The 24531-nt window shown below is 42.1% G+C and overlaps 1 protein-coding gene across 1 annotated transcript in view; it reads right to left on the bottom strand.

The window, feature by feature from the left end:
• OTOG (otogelin) overlaps nt 1-24531 on the bottom strand; it is a 706015-nt gene that overhangs the window by 417991 nt on the left and 263493 nt on the right. Inside the window, 5 exon segments of the mRNA XM_030202446.1 lie at nt 2366-2440; nt 4688-4853; nt 7493-7525; nt 7528-7704; nt 19646-19770. Of these exon segments, the coding sequence (XP_030058306.1) occupies nt 2366-2440; nt 4688-4853; nt 7493-7525; nt 7528-7704; nt 19646-19770 (576 nt within the window).

Here is a 24531-nt window from a genome sequence, read left to right as displayed (position 1 = left end):
ATAAAACTTGCTATGAACCCCCCCCCCCCCCCCCACCCCCCCCCCCCCCCCCCCCCCCCCGGCCCAATTTTTTTTTTGATAACCAATTGAGCTAAAGTTAACAAAAACTCAGTGGAGAGACGTTGAGGTAAATTCCTTGCTCTTAATACTTTTTCAATAATCTCTAGAGTATCACTCTGAGAGATCATAATATATAAGAAGATAAATTCATCGTAACCAAATAGATTAGGGAAAGGGAAATGGTTTTTGCAACTACATTCAAAGTGGTTTACATATATTCAGGTACTTATTTTGTACCAGGGGCAATGGAGGGTTAAGTGACTTGCTCAGTGTCACAAGGAGCTGCAGTGGGAATTGAACTCAGCTCCCCAGGCACAAAGTCCACTGTACTAACCACTAGGCTACTCCACTTGATTCAAACGCCATAAAAAATCTGTAGTATCTTGTGTAAAATAAGTAATTTTCCTAGCCATTGGCTTCAAAAGTAATCCAAAAACTTAGATAATAGTTCCACAATTGAGCTTCTTCTGCCCTTCCTGCTACCTCTTTTCGCTTCTTTTTTTTGTGATCCTATGCACATTGCAAATGCTAGCCTTTTGCCTTTATCTGGTCAGCCACCTCCTTGGAAAATCATAATAGTTTCCTTTTTTCTTTATAGAAAGGTCCATTGCCTTTTTTATGCTGCTCAAAGTCCTTCCACTTCCTGCTCCAGGCATTGCCCCATTTTCTTGCAGGTGCATTTAAATTTCCATGGTAAAATCCTATGGTTCCATGAACACATATTATTGTCCTGATTCTTAACAGTGGGGGAGGCCATTATCATTTGGTCAACCATTTCCTTGCTCTCCTGGTGTATTTATACAAAATTTCATATTATCAGTTTAATTTTAATATACATTATCAATTTTTATGCACATGATTAAAATGTTAATATGCATTATTACTTTAATTTCTGTTGAAACCTGTGTTACACAGACTGTACTTCATAAAAAGTCCATTATTCAAAGATCGAGTTCTTAACGTTTAGAAACATAGGAGGGGCATAATTGAAAGGGGTGCCCAAGTTTTCCTGAGGACGTCCTCGCAGAATGTCCCGGCCCAAGGGGCGGGGAAACCCGTATTATCAAATAATATGGGCATCCATCTTTTGCTTTGATAACATGGTCAGGGACGCCCAAATCGTGAAATTTAGGTCGACCTTAGAGATGGTCGTCCCCGATTTTCGGCGATAATGGAAACCGAGGACGCCCATCTCAGAAACGACCAAATCCAAACCCTTTGGTCGTGGGAGGAGCCAGCATTCATAGTGCACTGATCCCCCTGACATGCCAAGACACCAAACCGTGCACCCTAGGGGGCACTGCAGTGGACTTCAGAAATTGCTTCCAGGTGCATATCTCCCTTACCTTGTGTGCTGAGCCCCCCAAAACCCACTCCCCACAACTGTACACCACTACCATAGCCCTTACAGGTGAAGGGGGAACCTACATGTGGGTACAGTGGGTTTCTGGTGGGTTTTGAAGGGCTCACATTTATCACAACAGTGTAACAGGTGGGGGGGGGGGGGGTGGACCTGGGTCCGCCTGCCTGAAGTGCACTGCACCCACTAAAACTGTTCAAGGGACCTGTATACTGCTGTCATGGAGCTGGGTATGATATTTGAGGCTGACATAGAGGCTGGAAAAAATATTTTTAAAAATTGTTTTGAGGGTGGGAGGGGGTTAGTGACCACTGGGGGAGTAAAGGGTGGTCATCCCCGATTCCCTCCAGTGGTCATCTGGCCATTTAGGGCACATTTTTGTGGCTTGGTCAGAAGAAAAAAAGGACCAGGTAAAGTCGTCCAAGTGTTCGTCTGGGACACCCTTCTTTTTTCCATTATTGGTTGAGGATGCCCATGTGTTAGGCACGCCCCAGTCCCACCTTTGCTACGCTTCCGACATGCCCCCGTGAACTTTGTTTGTCCCCACGATGGAAAACAGTTGAGGATGTCCAAAATCGGCTTTCGATTATGACGATTTGGGCGACCCTGTGAGAAGGGCGCCCATCTTGCGATTTGTGTTGAAAGATGGGTGCCCTTCTCTTTCGAAAATAAGCCTGTAGATTTTCCTAAATAAAAATTCTTCCTTTCTGAGCACCTAAATTTAGGTTCATGAAAAGTAAGCAGGGCAAATTAGGTTATGGCAGGAGAATGAAATTAGGTGATCAATGATGATATTTATATTAGCTGCCTAACTTAGGAGTGTAAAGTTAAACGAGTGAACAACAGACCTAAGCACAGAGACATCAGGTTTAATATGCTAAAACTGATGGCAGGAGCTTACTTTCAACCCAAAGCTTAGACACCAAGATTTTGGTTATTTCTTACCATTTACCCATAGATGTGATAATATTTTCTCCAGGGGGATAATCGATTCCTTGAAAGTAGCAAGGACATTCATCTCTGTAAAAGAAGAAAAAGATTGGCATTGTCTGTTGGTTACATTAAACAAGTTCCAGAATGTACATAAGGACATAGGAATAGCTATACTGGGTCAGATCAATGGTCCACCTAGCCCAGTATCCTTTTTCCAAAAATGGCCAAATCAGGTCACAAGTTGCTTTGAAGTTGATGGGGATAATTTGCATCCTTTACTCTGTTCTCCCATTAAACACTCCTGGCTTTCTACCACCATTATTGAAACCTCTCTATCGGGATTCCCTAAAGATCCTGTTTCAATAGTATCCTTCAAGGATACTCCACAGTGAACACAAGAATAACCATACTGGATCATATACATAGTAACAGAACAGATGAGATTGGGCTTAAGGACTATGAATGGGAACATTGTACTTTACAGTTAATGTGGGGATAGTCACTGAACTGTGGTACAGTTAACTTCTCCTGAATAAAGATAACTAACTGCACTGCATTATCTACAATGCAGTTACTGCACAGTAAGGACATTCCCCTGGATTCTATTTATGGCACACAAATTTGGGCATGATCCTGAGATGCACGCACAACTTAATTGGTTAATGAGCTCTTAACCATCTATAACTGGATGCTAACAACTAATTATTGATGTTATTTGCAACCGAATAGGATTTGCATGTGCATCTGACTACGAGCTATTCTATAAAGCTGATAACCTAAATCCCATAGGGGGCAACCTAAAAGGGGTATGGCCATGGAAGGTGTATGGGCAAGTCAGGGGCATTCCAACAAACTGCAAGCAGTGTTATGGAATAATGAGTCAGAATGCCCAACTTGGGCACCAGGATTTACACCAGGTTTCAGCAGACGTAAGTCTGGTGCCCAGAGAATCAGCACCAAGAGCTACTCTTTTTCGCACCTATTTTTGAACCACTTATATTGTGCCTGTATACATTGTATCGGCAGATGCTAGGAACCAGGGGAGTAGCCAGACACCCAAATTTGGGTGGGCCTGGGCCCAAGATGGGTGGGCAGAAGAACTCCGCCTTGTCTCACAAGTGATTTCTTGCCTGCATCCATATGGTCTCTCAAACATCCACCCTTCCCTGAATACCTTTTAATTAGCAGATTTTCACCAACAGCCTTCCTCTGATGCAACCTCCTGTTTCCGCATAGGCGGGACACATAAGAGGGAAGGCTGCGGGGCCGGTGCGAACAGTTTGTATCAGTTGCTGCTTGCTGCAGGGAAAGATCTGCTATTTAAAAGGTATGCAGGAGGGACAGTTGGGAGTTTTCGGCTGGTGGGGCTTGGGAATCCCTGCCAGCCACATTATAGATGTGTTGCTACTGGGTGGGCCTGAACCCAAAGTGGATGGGCCTGGGCCCACCCGAGCCCACCCTTGGCTACGCCAATGCTAGGAACACTCCCAATAGATAGCACAGAAGTTTTGCAATTACCGTGCAGTACTGCAATCCTTATCACACTTTAGTAAATTTGTGTTCCTATCATCAACTAAAGGCATCTACCTAAAGAAGGAACTCATATACCTTTACAAGTGGGAAAAGCATGCATGGATCCCTTGTACTAAACTGCTGTTAAGCACAAATGTGTGCTTAATGCAGGACAAAATGCTTACTGTAATATATGGTAAAGTATTTTGCAGTAATTTGCCTGTCAGTGCGCATTAATGGCACATGCACACTATTTATTTTTTGTAATTTTTTCAGGAGATGGTAAGTGTTCCCACATTAAGAGCCCTGTTTACTAAGGGTAGCGCATACTAATGCTTAGCCCACACTAAAAACAGTAGCATGCCTCTAGCACGGCTTAGTAAACAGGGCCCTAATATTTTCGTAGGTTTCACTGGGCTAATGACAAAATTAGCATGGAATCTGCAAAATTAAAAAAAGAAAAAAGCCCTGTTTTGGGGCCAGGCTAAAAATATACATAGTACATAGGAAAGCCCTGCATTAAGATGCGCTAAATCCATTTTTATCACAGCTTAATAAAAGGGCCCCTATATTCTTTATTAACAAGCATACAGATGTTTTATTTCTTTCTCTTCTTTTCTCCCACCTTCCCCATCTTCTTGGAGCTTCCCTATCATCCTCCCCTTCCCGCCATTCACATTCCACTTCATGCATCCATTTTCAAGTACCTTTCATATCTCTAATTGTAAAGAAAACATTTTTGAAATTAGTAGCTGTGAAAAACCACGAGAAAGAGAGAAACAATAATAGATGTTTACCAGCAGTTCTTCACATTGCACTTACCTTGGCACACATTTGTCAGTCTTACTGTTTAAAAACATCCCATGAGGACAAGCACAGCCTTCCACACAATCTCCATTACAGGCTTCTGGCACAGAAAGAGCCTGGCAAGTTTGACCACATGTGGATACACATGTACCATATTCTTTTGTTTCCCTGCATGAAAGGGCTACAAAAAATTAGCGTTAAAAAGTAGGGCTTGCAAGGTTAAGGGGATTTAATATCACTAAGAAACCTCAAGTTTCATGAGCCACAGCAGGATCTGTGGTTTTTGTGCTTTGTATTTCTTTTATTACAATCCAGAAGAAAAGTCCTCACTTCTTAAGAGTATGATAAAACTTACTTGCAAAACCATGACCCTGGATTGTAATTTCAACTGAAGATTTCAAGCCACAAAACAAAGTCCTCAATTCCTGACTTGCTGGATCATAAACTGTGATTTGATAATAAAGTAATCTATCTGAAATTTGTCACAACAATTCACTGTTTTTCATCTGCTGACTGAAGTGAGACCTAGATGCACAGTAACCAAAGTCCTTTGGCAACAACGACAACCTACTTTTAATGTAACTTGCCTTGAGTTACCAATGAAAGGCAGGAGCTATATCTAAAGGAACAAAATAAATTGGAGATCAGATGGTCATTAGTATGGAGATAATTGTATAAATTAGGTCTAACATTCATACACCAGTTATGTGCCTGCCAGATATGTGCCTAAGTGGTATCCTATAACTACACACATCTCCCTGATAGTGCATCATTTGCAGGAGGGCATCCATATGAGTGGAGCCTGGGCAGAGCATTGGTGGATACAGTTACATGTACAGGACCAGATTCTATAAATGGTGCCTAAAAAAATTGTCGTTGAAAAAAGTGCACTTAGTGCTATTCTATAAACCACACCTAAAGTTAGGCACGGTTTATAGAATACACAGAGTGGCTATCTCCATGATTAAAATTTAGGCGCGACCATTTACTCCAACTAAAATCTGGTGTTAATACCTACATCTCACTTATCAGTGCTGAGTGTTCGTTATTTCTTGTGAAAATTATTTGTTTGATGACAATTGTTACTTGATTTTGTATTATGGCACTAAATGGTATGGTTAGGTAATATGTGCTGGGTTTGGCATTATATTTGATATTGGGAGCAATGGATGTGCTTGCACTTATATTAGGAGATTTTCAGTGATTGAGAAACTTATCCACCCTCTAGGAAGTGTCTTTGACCTTTTAGACGACACTCCACTTGGGTGAGTTATTACTCTGAGAATTTCTCCTATTTCACTAATTATTAATTATTCATTTCCATTTTTTGTTTATTATCAACCCTTTCTCACGTCCTTCTCGATTGTTTAAACCCTGGTTTGTTGTATTTTTGTTTGATTATTTACCAGTGTATTTATTGGGATTACATATATTAGATTGAATATCCTAGGCCATGTTGGCATGTAGTGGCCTACAAATTTTATGTGTTATCCAGCTGGTATTCAGCCAGGACCCACATAAGTCACTTAGGGGCCCTGGCTGACTCATATAAGGGGACACAGGTGCCCTCACCCCCTTCTGAGTTCCCCCTCCCTCCTACCCAAAGACAAACTCCTGACCATACCCCCACCCCATCCCCTGTAGACTCCCCCCCCCCCCCCGGCTTACCTTTGATAGCTCTGGTGATCCTAAGGGCAGGAGAAATGTCCACTTGCCATCACATCTGCAGCCTCAAAATGGCTAACACAGATTTTAGTGGCAGTCTCATGGTACCAGTGAGTATAGCTATTTTGAAGGAGGAGTTTTGATGGGTGGGAGCAACTGGGCATCATTCCTGCCCTTATGACTCCCTAGACCACCAGAGCTATCAAATGTAGGCACGGAGAGGGGGCTAAAGGGGGTGGAGGGGTGGATAGTCTGGTTGGGGGCTCTTCCTGTGTCCAGGGGGACTGAGACTAGGGTAAGGAGAAGGCACCAAAAACTCCTCAGGATGAAAGTTATCTGGCCACCAGCCAATATGAAGTGCCAGGGCCCAGACAGCTAACTGGGCAAATAAAGAACTTCTTTTTATGTGGTTCTATCTTCCCGATTAGATTTGCAGGTACTGGCAATGAATATCACCAGCACTCACATAACTGCCAACTCATTCACAAATCCACCCCATACTGCCCCTCTCCTGGTTTTAGTTTTACCAGTTAGTGCCAATATTCAACTATACTGCCTAGGGTAGGAGCCTTTCCTGCCCATTTAAATTGCTTTGAATTTCGATACCAAAGAATATTGCCATGTTATACTGGGACTGCAATAGTACTGTCTCTACCATACTTAGCTTAAAACTGCACTCTTTATAAAAAAAAACATAATGCATGACCACTAAGACTGTACACTGGGAACAGAAAATTAGACAGTTATATAGTTCACTCAATTCCCTAAGCATTTTTATAGTTTGTTCTATACCCTTGTTTATTCTATGTTTATCACATTTACTATTATTGTAATTTGCCAAAGTATTCTTTTGTTTTGTTATCCTATTTAAAATGTTCAATACAAATTCATGGACCAAAATAAAAAATTAGACAGATGTGACATTTTGATTTCATTGTTGCTAGTAAGTCAGTGAGGTTAGCTTTTCCCAAACTGCCCTCCTCTATAAATTACAAGTGACCTTTCCAATGGGACTCATACACCATACTTCTGGAGGCTGACATGGTGAATGATGGGATTTTTTTTTTTTTTTTTTGCATTGCCAGCCTGTGTGAGTGTGAGCACCACCATGCAAAATGCCTGGCCCCAGTGATGACATCAGCAGGAAAGAACTACCACAGTCAGTAAAGTTAGCTCTAAAGTCTATGTTACTCCACGTTTATGGCACTGGCGTGCATAGTGGGCCAAAGCGGAGCACAGGCATGTCTGTCCACATCTGCAGGTATCTCTTCTGCACTGCTCAAAATAGGAAACGGGACTCAGATAGGAGTGACACCGGGCAAACAGTTCTTTCATAACGATGCTACAAGCTTCTGTTGCATAAGAAGCTGTTAAAGTAAGAAAGGAAAGTAAGAAACAATCACATTACATCATGAACAAACTAGCTTAACTATTTCTAAATTCTAAATATATTCTCCAAAGAAAAAGAAAGATGTTTTCTATAAAGATTTCTTATATTGACCCCAGCAGCAGAACTGGTCATGAAAATCACAGTCTGGCAGCAGAACAACACTTAAGTTGACATTATCAAGCTGTATTAGAGCAATAATCCACTTCTTAAAAAGCTCTAACATGGGTTGTCTTGCCCTGCATAATGATATTTAGGTCACTGTGTGTTATGTGGAAGGGCATAATCGAAAGGGACACCCAAGTTTTGCTGAGGATGTCCTCGCAAACGTCCCGGTGGAGGGGCGGGGAAACCCGTATTATTGAAACAAGATGGACGTCCATCTTTCATTTCGATAATACGGTTGGGGACACCCAAATCTTGACATTTTGGTCGTCCTTAGAGATGGTCGTCCCTAGACTTGGTCGTTTCTGATTTTCGGCGATAATGACAATCAAGGACGCCCATGTCAGAAATGACCAAATAGTGCACTGGTCCCCCTGACATGCCAGGACACCAACCAGGCACCCTAGGGGGCATTGCAGTGGACATCACAAATTGCTCCCAGGTACATAGATCCCTTACCTTGTGTGCTGAGCCCCCCCAACCCCCCCCCCCAAAACCCACTACCCACAACTGTACACCCATACCATAGCCCTTAGGGGTGAAGGGGCACCTAGTGTAGAAATATGAGCACAAGATATGCATTATGAAATAGGTTAAAAGGTCAGAAATTGATAAGTCTGTGTGACTTTGGAATCTATCAGAGATTGAGAAGCCTGTAATTTATTAAAGAACATGAGCCTGTGTAAACTCAGGAATTTATGATCCCCTTACAGGCATGGGAGGCCTTGGGTAAACAGCAAAAGAATGTTGTTTAACAGCTTAAAAGAACCAGACGCTGGAAATCAGATAATCTGTGAGAAAGAGAGTTTGCAGAAAAAAAGTCTTGTAAATCATTGTCTGGAACAAACGATATAAGCTGCCATCTCAGAAGAATATTTCAGAGAAGCAGTTTCAGTGAACATCTTGCTATGTTACTGAATTGATCTCTCATGAGAAACTATTGTATTTGTATTGGCAAGTGAATAAAATATACTTTCTCATAAGCATTGGTTTCTTTTACCCCTCCCAGTTGAGAATGGCTGGTTTATGCTAATTTGGGAAGGGATACAAGCAGCCTAAAAACACTGGTAAACCCCGACGTTGATAGGAGGGATCGTCCGTTAGGAGTCGTGCACAGACCCTCCGATTGACTAGGATTTTGGGTCGGGGTGAAGTAAAAACAAAAACATTTAAACAAAAAAGAGAAAAAAAAAACACAGAGAAAAAAATATATTGGGAGTCGCATGTCTGTCTCTGGGACGCTGGAGCAGGACGATTCCAGGAAACAGAAGACCTCAGATTGAATCCTAGTTCAGTCCGGAGATTTCCAGGTACATTTGTGAAAAGAAACAAGGGTGTCAGTTCAGCGCAGGATCTTCACCACCACAGACGGTCCTGGTATACTTGAAAGTGTGCATGTAAATAAGTTTGAAGCTGGCTGCTGTAAGTATTGCTATGTTTTTTATTTAGATTTTGAAGAGATAAGTTAATTTTTGATTCTCAACTAATTTCATTGGAAGTAGAAAATGGATAGTGCATTTAAAATGTGTGTGTACCAATAATTCTTTATTGGACAAGGAACTTGTAGATGATTTGTGGAAGAGAGAGCATGATAAAAAGTTAGTATAAAGTGAGAAAGTGCTGGAGAGTTTCTTGTACAGATAGGAGAGCTATATCTTTTTAAACATTTGTTTCTTTCTTTCCTAGCAGAGGATGTCTGGATTGAAAGCAGCGATCATTTCTATCTTTTGAAGTTCAGTTTATTCTTTCTTTCAGTGAGATATCAGCTGCCTGTATGTTTAGCCATGTTCTTTTGTTAATTGCCTGTTTTAAGTTACGTGACAGAAACTTACTTTGTTTGAGAGCACTAATTTTTAGCATTATAAGAGATTCCTGAACTTTGTTGTACAGAGACTTTTTCTTTGCAATAAACTGTTTTCTTGTATTGCCTTTCGCTATCTTCTTTGAGCTGCACAGACCTTCCCCAACTCCTGTATTGAATTTCCTCTGATTTTTTTTTCTCACTCAAGTCTTATGGGATTATTCAGCTGCCCATTCTTTCCCACTGCTTTGTGTTTCAGGGCCCAATTCACAATGCAGAGGAGGAATGTGATTTATATTTACAATACACTACAGGATTTGTACTTTTTACTGTCATTAATTACATTTTTTTTTTCCTGCTTAGAGGAATATTTCTGAGAGCACAGCTGAATTGTCTCTTTTGTCTGGAATAAATGGTTTCACGTTTACTTAGCAACATTCCTTTGTAAATAACTTTGCCTTCAGTTCAATGATAAGTAAATAAGTACATAAGTAATGCCAAACAGGGAAAAGACCAAGGGTCCATCGAGCCCAGCATCCTGTCCACAACAGCGACCAATCCAGGCCAAGGGCACCTGGCAAGCTTTCCCAAACGTACAAACATTCTATACTTGTTATTCCTGGAATTGTGGATTTTTCCCAAGTCCATTTAGTAGTGGTTTATGGACTTGTTCTTTAGGAAACCGTCTAACCCCTTTTTAAACTCTGCTAAGCTAACCACCATCACCACGTTCTCCGGCAACGAATTCCAGAGTTTAATTACGCGTTGGGTGAAGAAACGTTTTCTCCGATTTGTTTTAAATTTACTACACTGTAGTTTCATCGCATGCCCCCTAGTCCTAGTATTTTTGGAAAGCGTGAACAGACGCTTCACATCCACCTGTTCCACTCCACTCATTATTTTATATACCTCTATCATGTCTCCCCTCAGCCGTCTCTTCTCCAAGCTGAAAAGCCCTATCCTCCTTATTCTTTCTTCATAGGGAAGTCGTCCCATCCCCGCTATCATTTTAGTCACCCTTCGCTGCACCTTTTCCAATTCTACTATATCATTCTTGAGATGCGGCGACCAGAATTGAACACAATACTCAAGGTGCGGTCGAACCATGGAACGATACAATGGCATTATAACATCCTCACACCTGTTTTACATACCTTTCCTAATAATACCCAACATTCTATTCGCTTTCCTAGCCGCAGCAGCACACTGAGCAGAAGGTTTCAGTGTATTATCGACGACGACACCAGATCCCTTTCTTGGTTCGTAACTCCTAACGTGGAACCTTGCATGACGTAGCTATAATTTGGGTTCTTTTTTCCCACATGCATCACCTTGCACTTGCTCACGTTAAACGTCATCTGCCATTTAGTCACCCAGTCTCCCAGTCTCGTAAGGTCCTTCTGTAATTTTTCATAATCCTGTCGCGAGTTAACGACTTTGAATAACTTTGTGTCATCAGCAAATTTAATTACCTCGCTAGTTACTCCCATCTCTAAATCATTTATAAATATATTAAAAAGGCAGCGGTCCTAGCACAGACCCCTGAGGAACCCCACTAACTACCCTTCTCCATTGTGAATACTGCTCATTTAACCCCACTCTCTGTTTCCTATCCTTCAACCAGTTTTTAATCCACAATAGGACATTTCCTCCTATCCCATGACCCTCCAATTTCCTCTGTAACCTTTCAAATGCCTTTTGAAAATCCAGATACACGATATCAACCGGCTCCCCTTTGCCACATGTTTGTTTACTCCTTCAAAGAACTGAAATAAATTGGTCAGGAAAGATTTCCCCACACAAAAGCCATGCTGACTTGGTCTCAGTAATCCATGTCCTTGGATGTGTTCTGTAATTTTGTTTTTGATAATAGCCTCTACCATTTTCCCCGGCACCGACGTCAGACTCACCGATCTATAATTTCCCGGATCTCCCCTGGAACCTTTTTAAAAATCGGTGTTACATTGGCCACCCTCCAATCTTCTGGTACCACGCTCGATTTTAAGGATAAATTGCATATCACTAACAGTAGCTCCACAAGCGGGTTTTCCAAGTCTGGGTGTCTTTGTGTGAGCTTTGAAATCCTGCCATACTGATGGGGATTGGTTTGTCTTGACCTGAAGCGGTTAACTGCTGGCCTGGAAAAAACAAACAAAACTTCTCTTGGTTTAAATCTAATATTTATTAGATACAATTTTATTTCAATGTTTTCTTTTGTATATAATTCTATTTCAATGTTTTATTTTGTATATATGATTTCTGGATAACAATTTTGATTTTGTTTCCCTGCTAGGCTTGCTAAGAATTTTACAGTTTTATTTTCAGGATGTTTCAGCTATTAGGACACGTGTCCACATTCCAGTACATGTGTATCCTAGACCAGTGGAATATGCAGAAATATTTTCTTTTCTTTTTTAACTCTGATTTTTGTTGCATTGCATTCAAAATTTTGCCTTGGCTGTGAGGGTTCCTGCCTGTATTTTCCTGTTGTTTCTACATGTTTTATTGTTCCCATATGTTTACATTCTTATATCCCTGAGCGATTAGCTGTATTTTGCAGGTGACATTCATCAACACAGGATTTGCGATAGTCCAGCTGAAACTTTGTTTTGCTAGTGGTGCAAGGTAACATTTGCATCCTGTTTTACTTAATGTGTTTAGTTCATTAATATCGGTTGTCACTCTACCTCAGGTAGCTGAGATTCTAGAGAAACTGCCTCACAGGAAAAGTGAATTTAAAAGAATGTTTAGATTAAGAAGAAGTTGGGATGTTTTGTGTGCCTTGAAAGAAAATGTTTTGTGCTGCCCCAGAAAATTGGTTTAAATTATTTTCTCTTTCACCGTACTATTTCAGTAACATGAGGAATGCTTTAAAATAACATATATACAATTTTTGATGATCATTGTAAACAGCTGTCATGTTAAATTATTTTTCCCTTTTTTTTTCTGTATTCTTTGTGCCCTTTGTTTAGTATAAATGGAGAAATTGTGCTCCTAACTACTTGATGCCCTAATCTTCTTTGTTATGCAAGCTCTGAATTAGTTTTCTTACTACAAATATAGCACTTTATTTTCTCTAATTTCTACTGTTAATAATCGGATACTGATGTGATTTTTATTTTCCCTAATTTGTTTTTTTCATAAATGAAATGTGCCTATCTCATGCTGGGCGTAGTTTGACTGTTTCATTTGGGGGGGGGGGGGGGCGGCAAAGGATGGGGCGGAGCATATTAGCATATTCATTTGCATATATATATATATATATATATATATATATATATAAATATATATATATATATATATATATATATGCAAATGAATATGCTAATATGAGGAAGGAAGGGAAAAAGAGCTGGCTTGTTTTGGGAATATCAAGCCAGCTCTTTCTCCCTTCCTTCCTTCCTTCCTTCCTTCCTTCCTCCTTACCCAGCACTCCCCTTTCCCATACCATGCCAGTGTTGACCTTAGAAATGCATAGGCTCTATATGTAGATCCTTCAAGAGGTAGTGTGTCAGGATTTAGGCTTTACATAAATTCATATGGAAGTCAGTAAGTGAATTCAAACTTAACATAGACCACAACAAGAAACTTTAAAATCCACCTCAAATTCTCAAAAAGCCAGAATAAAAATCAGTAGCAACATAAAAACAATTATAAATAAATTAAGCCCACAGATTAGAACTGGGCAGCATAAAAAATGGTAGTATAAAAGCAAGAAAGCAAATTTAAAGTAAGCACACTCACAGCCACGATGCTCCTTCCAGTGAATAGTTTAGCTAGCTGCACTAATCTGGAGGTACAGAACGACAACATGGATGCAGGCAGCAGCAGCAACTCACAGTTTTGCTTGCTGTGTTTTTGAGTGAATGGCGATGGCTGCGCGGGGCAGTGAAAAAAAAAGAGATTTACGGTTACCAAACGATGTCTTCTTCTTTCCTTATACTGTGTGGACTCAGGAGGAATACATAGGCTCACTTCAGTACCGAAGGCTTGTTACAGCGGCGAACTAGCGGTAGTAAAAGCACCAAACAAGCAGGATCGACTCCGTCCTTCGCTTCCCTGCCCTTTCAGCATCCCGCCCGAAAGGAAATGACATCACTGGAAAGCGGGACGCAGAGAGGGCAGGGAAGCAAAGGACGGAGTCGATCCTGCCTATTTGGTGCTTTTACTGCGACTTCGTCTTCGGGGAAGATAACTGTAAAAGTCGTAAGTTGTTTCGTTTGGGGGGCAATGCCCCCCCTCGCCCCTCGCAGTCTACTCCCATGCTCATGCTTTTAAGATGTTTGTTTGTAATAGCCCAATGATTAAGATTTAACATTTTAGGTCTTGAATTTTATGGAATATACTTGTGCAGAACCTATAAGCATTCTCCCATTGAATTTTGGAAATTTTATGTATAAAGTTACAAAAATGTTTAAACAAATGAGAAAGTCAATTTGTAATGAGAGCTGAAAATATGCATGTGTAAACTGAATATAAGTAAAAATGTTTGAACTGGGATATGTATATGAATTATGATATGTTCTTTTAGTTGAGACCAGAATGGCATTACTACTACTACTACTTAACATTTCTAAAGCGCTACTAGGGTTACGCAGCGCTGTACAATTTAACATAGAAGGACAGTCCCTGCTCAACGAGCTTACAATCTAAAAGACAAGTGTACAGACAAAGTGGGGCAGTCTAGATTTCCAAAAGGTTAGGTGCCGAAGGCAGCATTGAAGAGGTGAGCTTTAAGCAAAGATTTGAAGATGGGTAGGGAGGGGGCTTGGCGTAGGGGTTCGGGAAGTTTGTTCCAGGCATAGGGTGAGGCGAGGCAGAAAGAGCGGAGCCTGGAGTTGGCGGTGGTGGAGAAGGGTATTGAGAGGAGGGATTTGTCCTGCAAGCGGAGGTTACGGGCGGGAACGTAGGGGGAGATGAGGGTAGAGAGGTAGTGAGGAGCAGCAGACTGAATGCATTTGTAGGTAAGGAGGAGAAGCTTGAACTGTATACGGTATCTGATCGGAAGCCAGTGAAGTGACCTGAGGAGAGGGGTGATATGAGTATATCGGTTCTGGCGGAATATAAGACGTGCGGCAGAGTTCTGAATGGATTGGAGGGGGGATAGATGGATAAGTGGGAGGCCAGTGAGGAGTAGGTTGCAATAGTCAAGGTGAGAGGTAATGAGAGCGTGGACGAGAGTTCAGGTGGTGTGCTCAGAAAGGAAAGGGCGAATTTTGCTGATGTTAAAGAGGAAGAAGCGACAGGTCTTGGCAGTCTGCTGGATATGCGCTGAGAAGGAGAGGGAGGAGTCGAAGATGACCCCGAGGTTGCGGGCAGATGAGACGGGGAGGATGAGGGTGTTATCAACTGAGATAGAGAGTGGGGGAAGAGGAGATGTGGGTTTAGGTGGAAAGACGATGAGCTCGGTCTTGGACATGTTCAGCTTCAGGTGGCGGTTGGACATCCAGGCAGCAATGTCGGATAAGCAGGCTGATACCTTTGCCTGGGTCTCTGCGGTGATGTCTGGTGTGAAGAGATATAGCTGGGTGTCATCAGCATAAAGATGATACTGGAAACCATGAGATGAGATCAGGGAGCCCAGGGAAGCGGTGTAGATTGAGAAGAGAAGGGGTCCAAGGACAGATCCCTGGGGAACACCAACAGATAGGGGGATAGGGGTGGAGGAAGATCCATGAGAGTGAACTCTGAAGGTGCGGTGGGAGAGATAGGAGGAGAACCAGGAGATGACAGAGCCCTGTAACCCAAATGAGGACAGTGTGGCAAGAAGTAAGTCATGATTGACAGTGTCAAAAGCGGCGGATAGATCAAGGAGGATGAGGATGGAGTAGTGGCCTCTGGATTTGGCAAGGAATAGGTCATTACAGACTTTAGAGAGTGTTGTTTCTGTCGAGTGAAGAGGGCGAAAGCCGGATTGAAGTGGATCGAGGATGGCATGAGAGGAGAGAAAATCAAGGCAGCGGCTGTGAACGGCACGCTCAAGTATTTTGGAGAGGAAGGGTAGGAGGGAGATAGGGCGGTAGTTGGAGGTATATAAAACAAAAAGTGAGGAGAGTGGATGAGGATACCAACAATAATGCATTTATTTACTTGTAAAATAAAAGATAAAAAAATTAAAAGATGACAATGTACATAAAAATGACCCGACACGGCCGTGTTCGGCCCAATGGCCTGCCTCAGGGGTCTTTGTAACCTAAGTTAGACAATGAAACAAATAAGAATATTGTTACAAATATATCATAAACATAATGTCCTATTTTATAATTTGATGTATTAAAATTATTATTCACGTGTTTAAATACTCACAATGTATTATTCCATATAATTTTAATCATAAATTTCAGCATTCGCATATAAACACAATGATGTATTGTTCAAAGTATTATCCATGTGTTCTTAATAATTTTTTAAAGCAATCTTTTATAATTCACAGTAATAATCTCCAATTATACAAAAAAAAATTTTTTTTTTTAAACTTTACATATATGTTTTATTTTTATTATCTAATTGGAATATTATTTGAATGAGTCACTGATAATTTTCTGGTTGTTCGTTTATTCATGCTATATTTTCAGCCAATGTCTGTTGTTACATTTACCATATTTATGTTTATGATATATTTGTAACAATATTCTTTATTTGTTTCATTGTCTAACTTAGGTTACAAAGACCCCTGAGGCAGGCCATTGGGCCGAAACACGGCCGTGTCGGGTCATTTTTATGTACATTGTCATCTTTTAATTTTTTAATCTTTTATTTACAAGTAAATAAATACATTATTGTTGGTATCCTCATCCACTCTCCTCACTTTTTGTTTTATATCCCACGGTTTCGTGAGGGTTTTTACCTCCTTTTTTGTTTTTTGCGGTAGTTGGAGGGACAGGTAGGGTCAAGTGATGGTTTTTTGAGGAGAGGTGTGACTACGGCGTGCTTGAAGGTGTCAGGGACAGTTGCAGTGGAGAGAGAGAGGTTGAGGATATGACAGATGGAGGGGGTGACAGTATGAGAGATGATGTTAAGTAAGTTGGTGGGGATGGGATCAGAAGAGCAGGTGGTGCATTTCGAGGAGGAGAAGAAGGCGAGCGGTTTCCTCCTTGGTGATGACAGGAAAGGAGGAGAAAAAGGCCTGGGTTGGTTGGTTGAGGGAGAGGGTTGAAGGGTGAAGAAGAGATGGCTTGGTAGTGAACTCAAGGTTGATCTTTTGCACCTTGTCGCGGAAGTAATCAGCCAGTGATTGAGGAGAGAGTGAGGGGGGGTGGGGTGGGAGCGGAGGGCACTTTGAGGAGGGAGTTAAGGGTGGAGAAGAGACAATGGGGGTTGGAGCTGAGAGAATTGGTCAATTGGGTGTAATAGTCCTGTTTGGCAAGGAATAGGGAGGAGTGGAAGGAGGATAGCATGAATTTGTAGTGAAGGAAGTCTGAATGGGTGTGAGATTTCCTCCAGAGGCGTTCAGCAGATCGGGCGCAGGAGCGAAGGTAACGGATGCAAGGGGTCAGCCAGGGCTGGGGATTAGTATGCTTTGTGAGACGGGAGGTGGATGGTGCGAGGGTGTCCAGAGCAGAGGAGAGAGTGGCATTGTAAGCGGAGACAGCCTTGTCGACAGACTCGAAGGACATGATGGAGGGGAGGAGATTAGAAATATTAGAGGATAGGGTGGGAGGGTCAATAGCCTGGAGATTCCTGGAGGTAGTGGTTAAAGTTGGACGGAGCTGAGGGGGGGGGGGTGAAGAAGTGTGAAGGTGATTAGGTGATAATCGGAGAGAGGAAGAGCTGAAACGTGGAAATTGGAGGGAGAGCCGGAAGAGAAGAGGACGAGGTCAAGACAATGGCCGTCTCAGTGAGTAGGGGTGGTGGAGCAAAGCTGGAGGTTGAAGGAAGATGTTAGAGTGAGGAACTGAGAAGCGTGAGGGTCGGACTAGTCATCAATGTGTATGTTAAAGTCTCCGAGAATGAGGGACAGAGATGAGGGTTCAAGAAAGATAGAAAGCCAGGCATCAAAGTCGGTGAGGAAGGAAGAGAGGGATTTATTAGGGGGGCGGTAAATGACTGCCACTCTGAGTGGTAATGGGGTAGAATAGCCGGATGGAGTGAGCTTCAAAGGATGAGAAGTAGTGAGACTGCGATAGGAGGAGGGGTTGGAAACTACAGGAGGGTGAGAGTAGTAGCCCGATGCCTCCACCGCGGCCAGCTGGGCGGGGAGTGTGGGCGAAGAGATAACCTCCATGACAAAGGGCCGCGACTGAGGCAGAGTCGTCAGGGGAGAACTCAAGAATGAAATTGCTGCTCTGCTGTTAGAAATATGTAACCTGTCATTAAAATCGTCCATAGTACCTGAAGATTGGAGGGTGGCCAATGTGACCGCCGATTTTTAAAAAGGGTTCTAGGGGTGATCTGGGAAATTATAGACCGGTAAGCCTGACGTTGGTGCCAGGCAAAATAGTGGAAACTATTATAAAGAATAAAATTATAGAACATGTAGACAAACATGGTTTAATGGGACAGAGTCAGCATGGGTTCAGCCGAGGGAAGTCTTACATCACCAACTTGCTTCATTTCTTTGAAGGCGTGAATAAACATGTGGATAAAGGTGAGCCAGTTGATGTAGTGTATCTAGATTTTCAAAAGCTTTATATGAAGTTCCTCATGAAAGACTCCTGAGAAAAATTAAGAGTCATGGGATAGAAGACAAGGTTCTGGCATGGATTAGGAATTGGTTATTGGACAGAAAACAGAGTGTAGAGTTAAATGGTCATTTCTCTCAATGGAGGAGAGTGAACAGTGAAGTGCCGCAGGGATCTGTACTGGGACAGGTACTATTTAACGTATTTATAAATGATAAGGAACTCAGAATAAGTGAGCTGATCAAATTTGCAGATGATACAAAACTATTCAAGGTTCTTAAAACACGTGCAGACTGTGAAATATTGCAGGAAGACCTTCGGAAATTGGAAGATTGGGCATCCAAAATAGCAGATGAAATTTAATGTGGACAAATGCAAGGTGATGCACATTGGAAAGAATAATCTGAATTATAGTTATCTGATGCTAGGGTCCACCTTGGGGGTCAGTGCTCAAGGAAAAGATCTGGGTGTCATTGTAGATAATACACTGAAATCTTCTGCTCAATGTGCAGCGGTGGCCAAAAAAGCAAACAGGATGCTAGGAATTATTAGGAATGGGATGGTGAATAAGACCGAAAATACTATAATGCCTTTGTATTGCTCCATGGTATTGCGTTCAGTTCTGGTCGCTGTATCTCAAAAAAGATATAGCGGAATTAGAAAAGGTTCAAAGAAGAGCGACTAAAATGATAAAGGAGATGGAACTCCTCTCATATGAGGAAATGCTAAAGAGGTTAGGGCTCTTCAGCTTAGAAAAGAGACGGATGAGGGGAGATATGATTGAGGTCTACAAAATCCTGAGTGGTGTAGAATGAGTAGAAGTAAATCGATTTTTTACTTGTTCCAAAAGTACAAAGACTAGGCGACACTCGTAGAAGTTACATGGAAATACTTTTAAAACAAATAGGAGGAAATATTTTTTCACTCAACGAATAGTTAAGCTCTAGAACTCTTTGCAAGAGGATGTGGTAACACCGGTTAGCGTATCTGGGTTTAAAAAAGGTTTGGACAAATACCTAGAGGAAAAGTCCATAGTCTGCTATTGAGACAGACATGGGAAGCAACTGCTTGCCTTAGGATTTTTGTATGGGGTGTTGCCACGATTTCGGTTTCTGCCAGGTACTTGTGACCTGGCTTGGCCACTGTTTGGAAAACAGGATACTGGGCTAGATGGACCATTGGTCTGACCCAGTATGGCTACTCTTATGTTCTTATGACATGAATTCATGTCTCACTACTCTGCATCAGGGAAGGAAGCCTATTGTAGTAATTGGAAGGCTGTTGCTATTGTATTTTATATCTAGTCTGCTACCTCATACCTGTTTGTTTCTCACCTGCTTGTAGATGCACATCACAAGGGTCCATAGGTGAAGGAAAATGTTCTGGATGACATGCTGATGATGTTTTCCAGGAATTTCCAAAGAGTTGTGGTGTACTTTCAGGTACCCCTGCTGGAGAACTAATGATACAAATCATACAAGAATTATCAATCAAGGAAAAGGACTCTACATTGCATGCATATAATAAAACAGGTGTGGATGACAGTGATCCGGGCCCCCGGACAGAAGGGGTCATTGGGCCCCTGTTGCCACCTCCACCTTTGTTTCCAGCACCCTCCCTGCACACTACAGCCCCCTGGGCCTACCTTAAAGGGCCCTAGTGGTCTACTGGCCTCTTCAGATGGGCAAGAAAGAATTCCACTCTTTCCTGCCCATTGTCGCTATTCTACTCGGTGCCGCCGCTGCTGCTTAACGTTTATTCATTTACTATACCATTTCAAATTGTATTCACAAAACAGAACGGTTTACATAGCAATATAAAATCATAATAAAAACAAACATAAAAGAACTCCATCAAAATGATAGGAAAGCACAGCATGCTAAAACAACCATTCTAAAAGGTAACAAAACCAACACATACTGGACAACCATTCATAGCAAGTACATAAACTGTTATATTATTTTACTGCATATTCATTCTACCTAATTCTGCCTTCTAGCACAGATTATTTTCGAACGTATTCTGAAACAGATATGTTTTCAAAAATTTACGAAATTGAATGTAGGACTCTTCTAATCTAAGATTTTTAGGGAGACAGTTCCAGAGGGAAGGGGCTAAAAAAAAGAAAGCTGATTTTCTGGTAGATTCCCATCTAGCCTTCTGTGGTGAAGGGATAAAGTTCACTGACGCTGCCTCGACTTCCTTTCATCTCGAGCTATTCTTGACCCGCTCCAATCTGGCTTTCGCTCTCTTCACTCGACTGGAACGGCACTTGCCAAAGTCTCCAATGACCTGTTACTGGCCAAATCTAAAGGTCTCTACTCTATTCTCATCCTCCTCGACCTATCTACTGCTTTTGATACTGTTGATCACACCTTACTCCTTGATACATTATCCTCTCTTGGATTCCGGGGCCCTGTTCTTTCCTGGTTCTCTTCCTATCTCTCCCAACGTACTCTTAGCGTATACTCTGGTGGTTCCTCCTCCACATCTATCCCGCTAACAGTCGGTGTACCCCAAGGATCTGTCCTAGGACCTCTCCTCTTCTCCATCTATACCTCTTCCCTTGGTGCGCTGATCTCATCCCATGGCTTTCAATACCACCTTTACGCTGATGATACCCAGATCTACCTCTCCGCACCGGATATCTCAGCTGAAATCCAGACCAAAGTATCGGCCTGCCTGTCTGACATTGCTGCCTGGACGTCTCGCCACCACCTGAAACTAAACATGACCAAAACCGAGCTTCTCCTCTTTCCCCCTAAACCTGCCTCTCCTCTCCCCCGTTCTCTATTTTGGTAGATAACACTCTCATCCTCCCTGTCCCATCTGCACGCAACCTTGGAGTCATCTTTGACTCCGCTCTCTCCTTCTCTGCTCATATTCAGCAGATTGCCAAAACCTGTCATTTCTTTCTCTATAATATTAACAAAATTCGCCCTTTCCTCTCCGAGGACGCTACCAAAACCCTTACCCACACCCTTATCACCTCTCGCCTAGACTACTGCAATGTGCTTCTCGCTGGTCTCCCACTCAGCCATCTATCTCCTCTTCAATCTGTCCAAACTCTGCTGCGGGTCTTATATTCCGCCAGAGTCGCTATACTCACGTTAGCCCTCTCCTCAAGTCGCTTCACTGGCTCCCTATCCACTTCCGCATACGGTTCAAACCAGGGCCGTGCCTAGGGTCTCTGGTGCCCCCCTGCAGACTATCAGTTGGCGCCCCCCCCCCCCCCCCCCGTCCAGCATAAAATACCATAAATACCAAAATACCATACTGTGTAAAATATAAAGACAGCAGATGTAAATTTGAAAAAACTAACAAGTACCAATCACCACTTTACAAATTAACAAATAGAAATAAAACAAATATAGAAAATAAAATAATACCATTTTATTGGACTAATACATTTAGCTTTCAGAGGCCAAAACATCCTTTCTCAGGTCAATACAGTATAGTGCTGTTACAGTATCCTATCCTCACCTGAGGAAGGGGGTTTTGTTCTCCAAAAGTTAACCAAAATGTATTAAAATTAGTCCAATAAAAATATTACCTTGTTTACATGTTCTATTATAAACATTTATTAACACAGCTACAATACTACTTTATCCTAAAGCAAAAAATAAAAATATATATTTTATTTACAGTTTGTTGTCTCTGGTTTCTGCTTTCCTCATCTTCTTTTCACTGTCTTCCTTCCATCCAGCATCTCTTTGTTCTCTCTCTGCCATCCAGTGTCTGCTCTCTTTGCTGTCCCCTCCATCCAATGTCTGCCCTCTCTCCCTGCTCCTTCCATCTACATCTGCCCTCTATCTCTGCCCCTTCCATCCACCATCTACCCCTGTCTGCCCTCTCTCTCTCCCCCTTCCATTCACTGTCTGCCCTTTCTCTCTGCAAAATATCCAAAGTTGGATTTAGATGTCATATCGAAAATGCCCCTCCATGTCTGACTGTGGATTGGTCAGAAAGGTAGCAGAGAGGCCAGGAAGTTAGTCAGAAACCAATGAACATAAAATATATTATTTAAGAAAATATCCAATGAACTGACATTGCCACGTTTTGGCTGGGTGCCTACATCAGGAGTCTATATAATATTGCCAACTGAGTTAAATTCATGTATAACCAATTTTGTTCAAGTTGGTTATGTATAGAAAACATACCATTAGCTGCTCTAACCCTAGTGTTTTTATATCTTGTCTGGTGCTGAGGAATAACTCTTAGAGCAATGACTTGGATATTTCTGTTTAACCCATTGCCAATGTAAAACTTGGAGTTATTTAAGATTGTGTAAGGATCTGTCGCTGGCTAAGGTGGATCACACTTTCATTCACACTTTCATAGCAGTGTACAGTGGCGGATTTCATAACCCTGGACTACCTTTAGGTATGTAGACAGCCAGCTGGCCCCTCCTTCCCCTGAGTTTCAGATAAGATGGGTGATTATCATAGTTGATGAGGTAAAACAAGCAACTCATAAATCTGGACAACAGCCCCTCAGAACGGCTGTCCTAGGCCCTGGTATATCTACTCCCATTAGACCATAAGAAGAACAATTATACAAAAGTTTTTTTCTGCATCTACATACTCTTTTACATGTGGAAAAGGCCTCATATAATTAACCCATGATATACATATGTATGAGTACACATAGCAAGACACCATGTACTTATACTTGCGCTACATGTAGGTGTTCCTAGGGGTGTAGTTTGGGCAGAGTGAGGATAGAGTTGCAATGTACATGTGTGTAACCTATGGGTTAAAACCTATATATCTTTTTTCTTTTGTTTTTGCATTTATTTATTTATTTTAACTATATGCAAATCTGATTTGATATTATGCAATTCCAAATAATAAAAAAAACAACATGCATTTAAACAACTTTTGTTTACTTCATTCTACAAACCAAAACAAAATACCCGTTAAAAAAACAACTAGGCTGGGAAAGGTGTCTAGATCTACAGCTATCATGAATTTTTTTTCTGGAAAATATGACAAAAAGCAGATTAACACATCTAATTATTAAGTTTGGGGTCTCCAGCTTCTGTTGCACTTTTCATTCCTACATATTAGTTGTACAGAAAGACTACTAAACCTACTTACAAGACACTACTTCAAGTTCTGGATAGATGAAAAAGGATCTACTACTGAACAAGTACATAACGTCACAAGAAAAGATCATTCCCACGCGTGAATCAGCACATTTTGTATTTACAGCACATTCACCGACAGCATCATTAGCGAATAGAAGGAGAAGACAGTGGGAAATGAGACAGGTCTGCTGATAAAAAAAACACCGTCCTTCTTCTTTAACTATGTTGCTTAACCAGGTCTGCCCTGCTGGACAGCCAGATAAAAGGTTCGTATCAACAGTTTCTTTGCTACACCGTTTTTTATTTCCCTTCGGCTTGGCAGGATAATACACACATTTTGACAAGCTGCCTGACTAATTACTTCGAGCCATTGAAATTCTGTATTTATTTTTATTTATTAATAAAATATAATTACCTGGGTTGAAGTTCATGTCAGGGCTGTGGCGCTGAGAGGTCGCGCTATGGAATGGTCTTGTGCTGGGAACTTGAGGAGCAAGTGTGGTGGGGACAAGGGCTAGGGCTGCATGCATATGGGGCAGCATTGGAGCAGTCAGTTGGGAGGAGGATCGGGGGCACATGCTGCCACAAGTACCGGTGGAATGCTAGCTGTGGAGACTGGTGGCGCTGGTGCAGTGGGGGTTTCCGGGGTCTGTGTGCTAGCTGCAGGAAGGCCCAAAGTAGAGCATAGGAGCACGGAGACTGCAAAAAGCTGGAGGACTCCCGCTGCTTCGCCTCCCAGGCCTACCTTTAAAAAAAATTTGTGAAGCCGAGTTGCAGGCAGTGCCTCGCGTCTGCCCGGCTGCTTGTAAAACAAGTAAATCTCTTCTCCTCTTCATCATCGGGCCTCACTGTGTCCCGCCCTCGTGGAAATAGGAAGTTACCTCATAGGAGGGCGGGACACAGTGAGGCCCGACGAGGAGACGAGATTTACTTGTTTTACAAGCAGCCGGGCAGACGCGAGGCGCTGCCTGCAACTCGGCTTCACAAAATTTTTTTAAAGGTAGGTGGGAGGCGGGGCAGCACCGCAGCGGCGCCCTTGAAGGCAGGCGCCCCCCTGCGGTGCTTACCCCGCTTACCGTGTTGGCACGGCCCTGGTTCAAACTTCTCCTTTTGATGTACAAGTGCATCCAC

The sequence above is a fragment of the Microcaecilia unicolor genome, chromosome 4 (assembly GCF_901765095.1).
Source record: "Microcaecilia unicolor chromosome 4, aMicUni1.1, whole genome shotgun sequence".
Classification (NCBI taxonomy): domain Eukaryota; kingdom Metazoa; phylum Chordata; class Amphibia; order Gymnophiona; family Siphonopidae; genus Microcaecilia; species Microcaecilia unicolor.
Note: the sequence above shows the minus strand (reverse complement) of the source record. Positions and strands in the feature narration are given on the sequence as shown.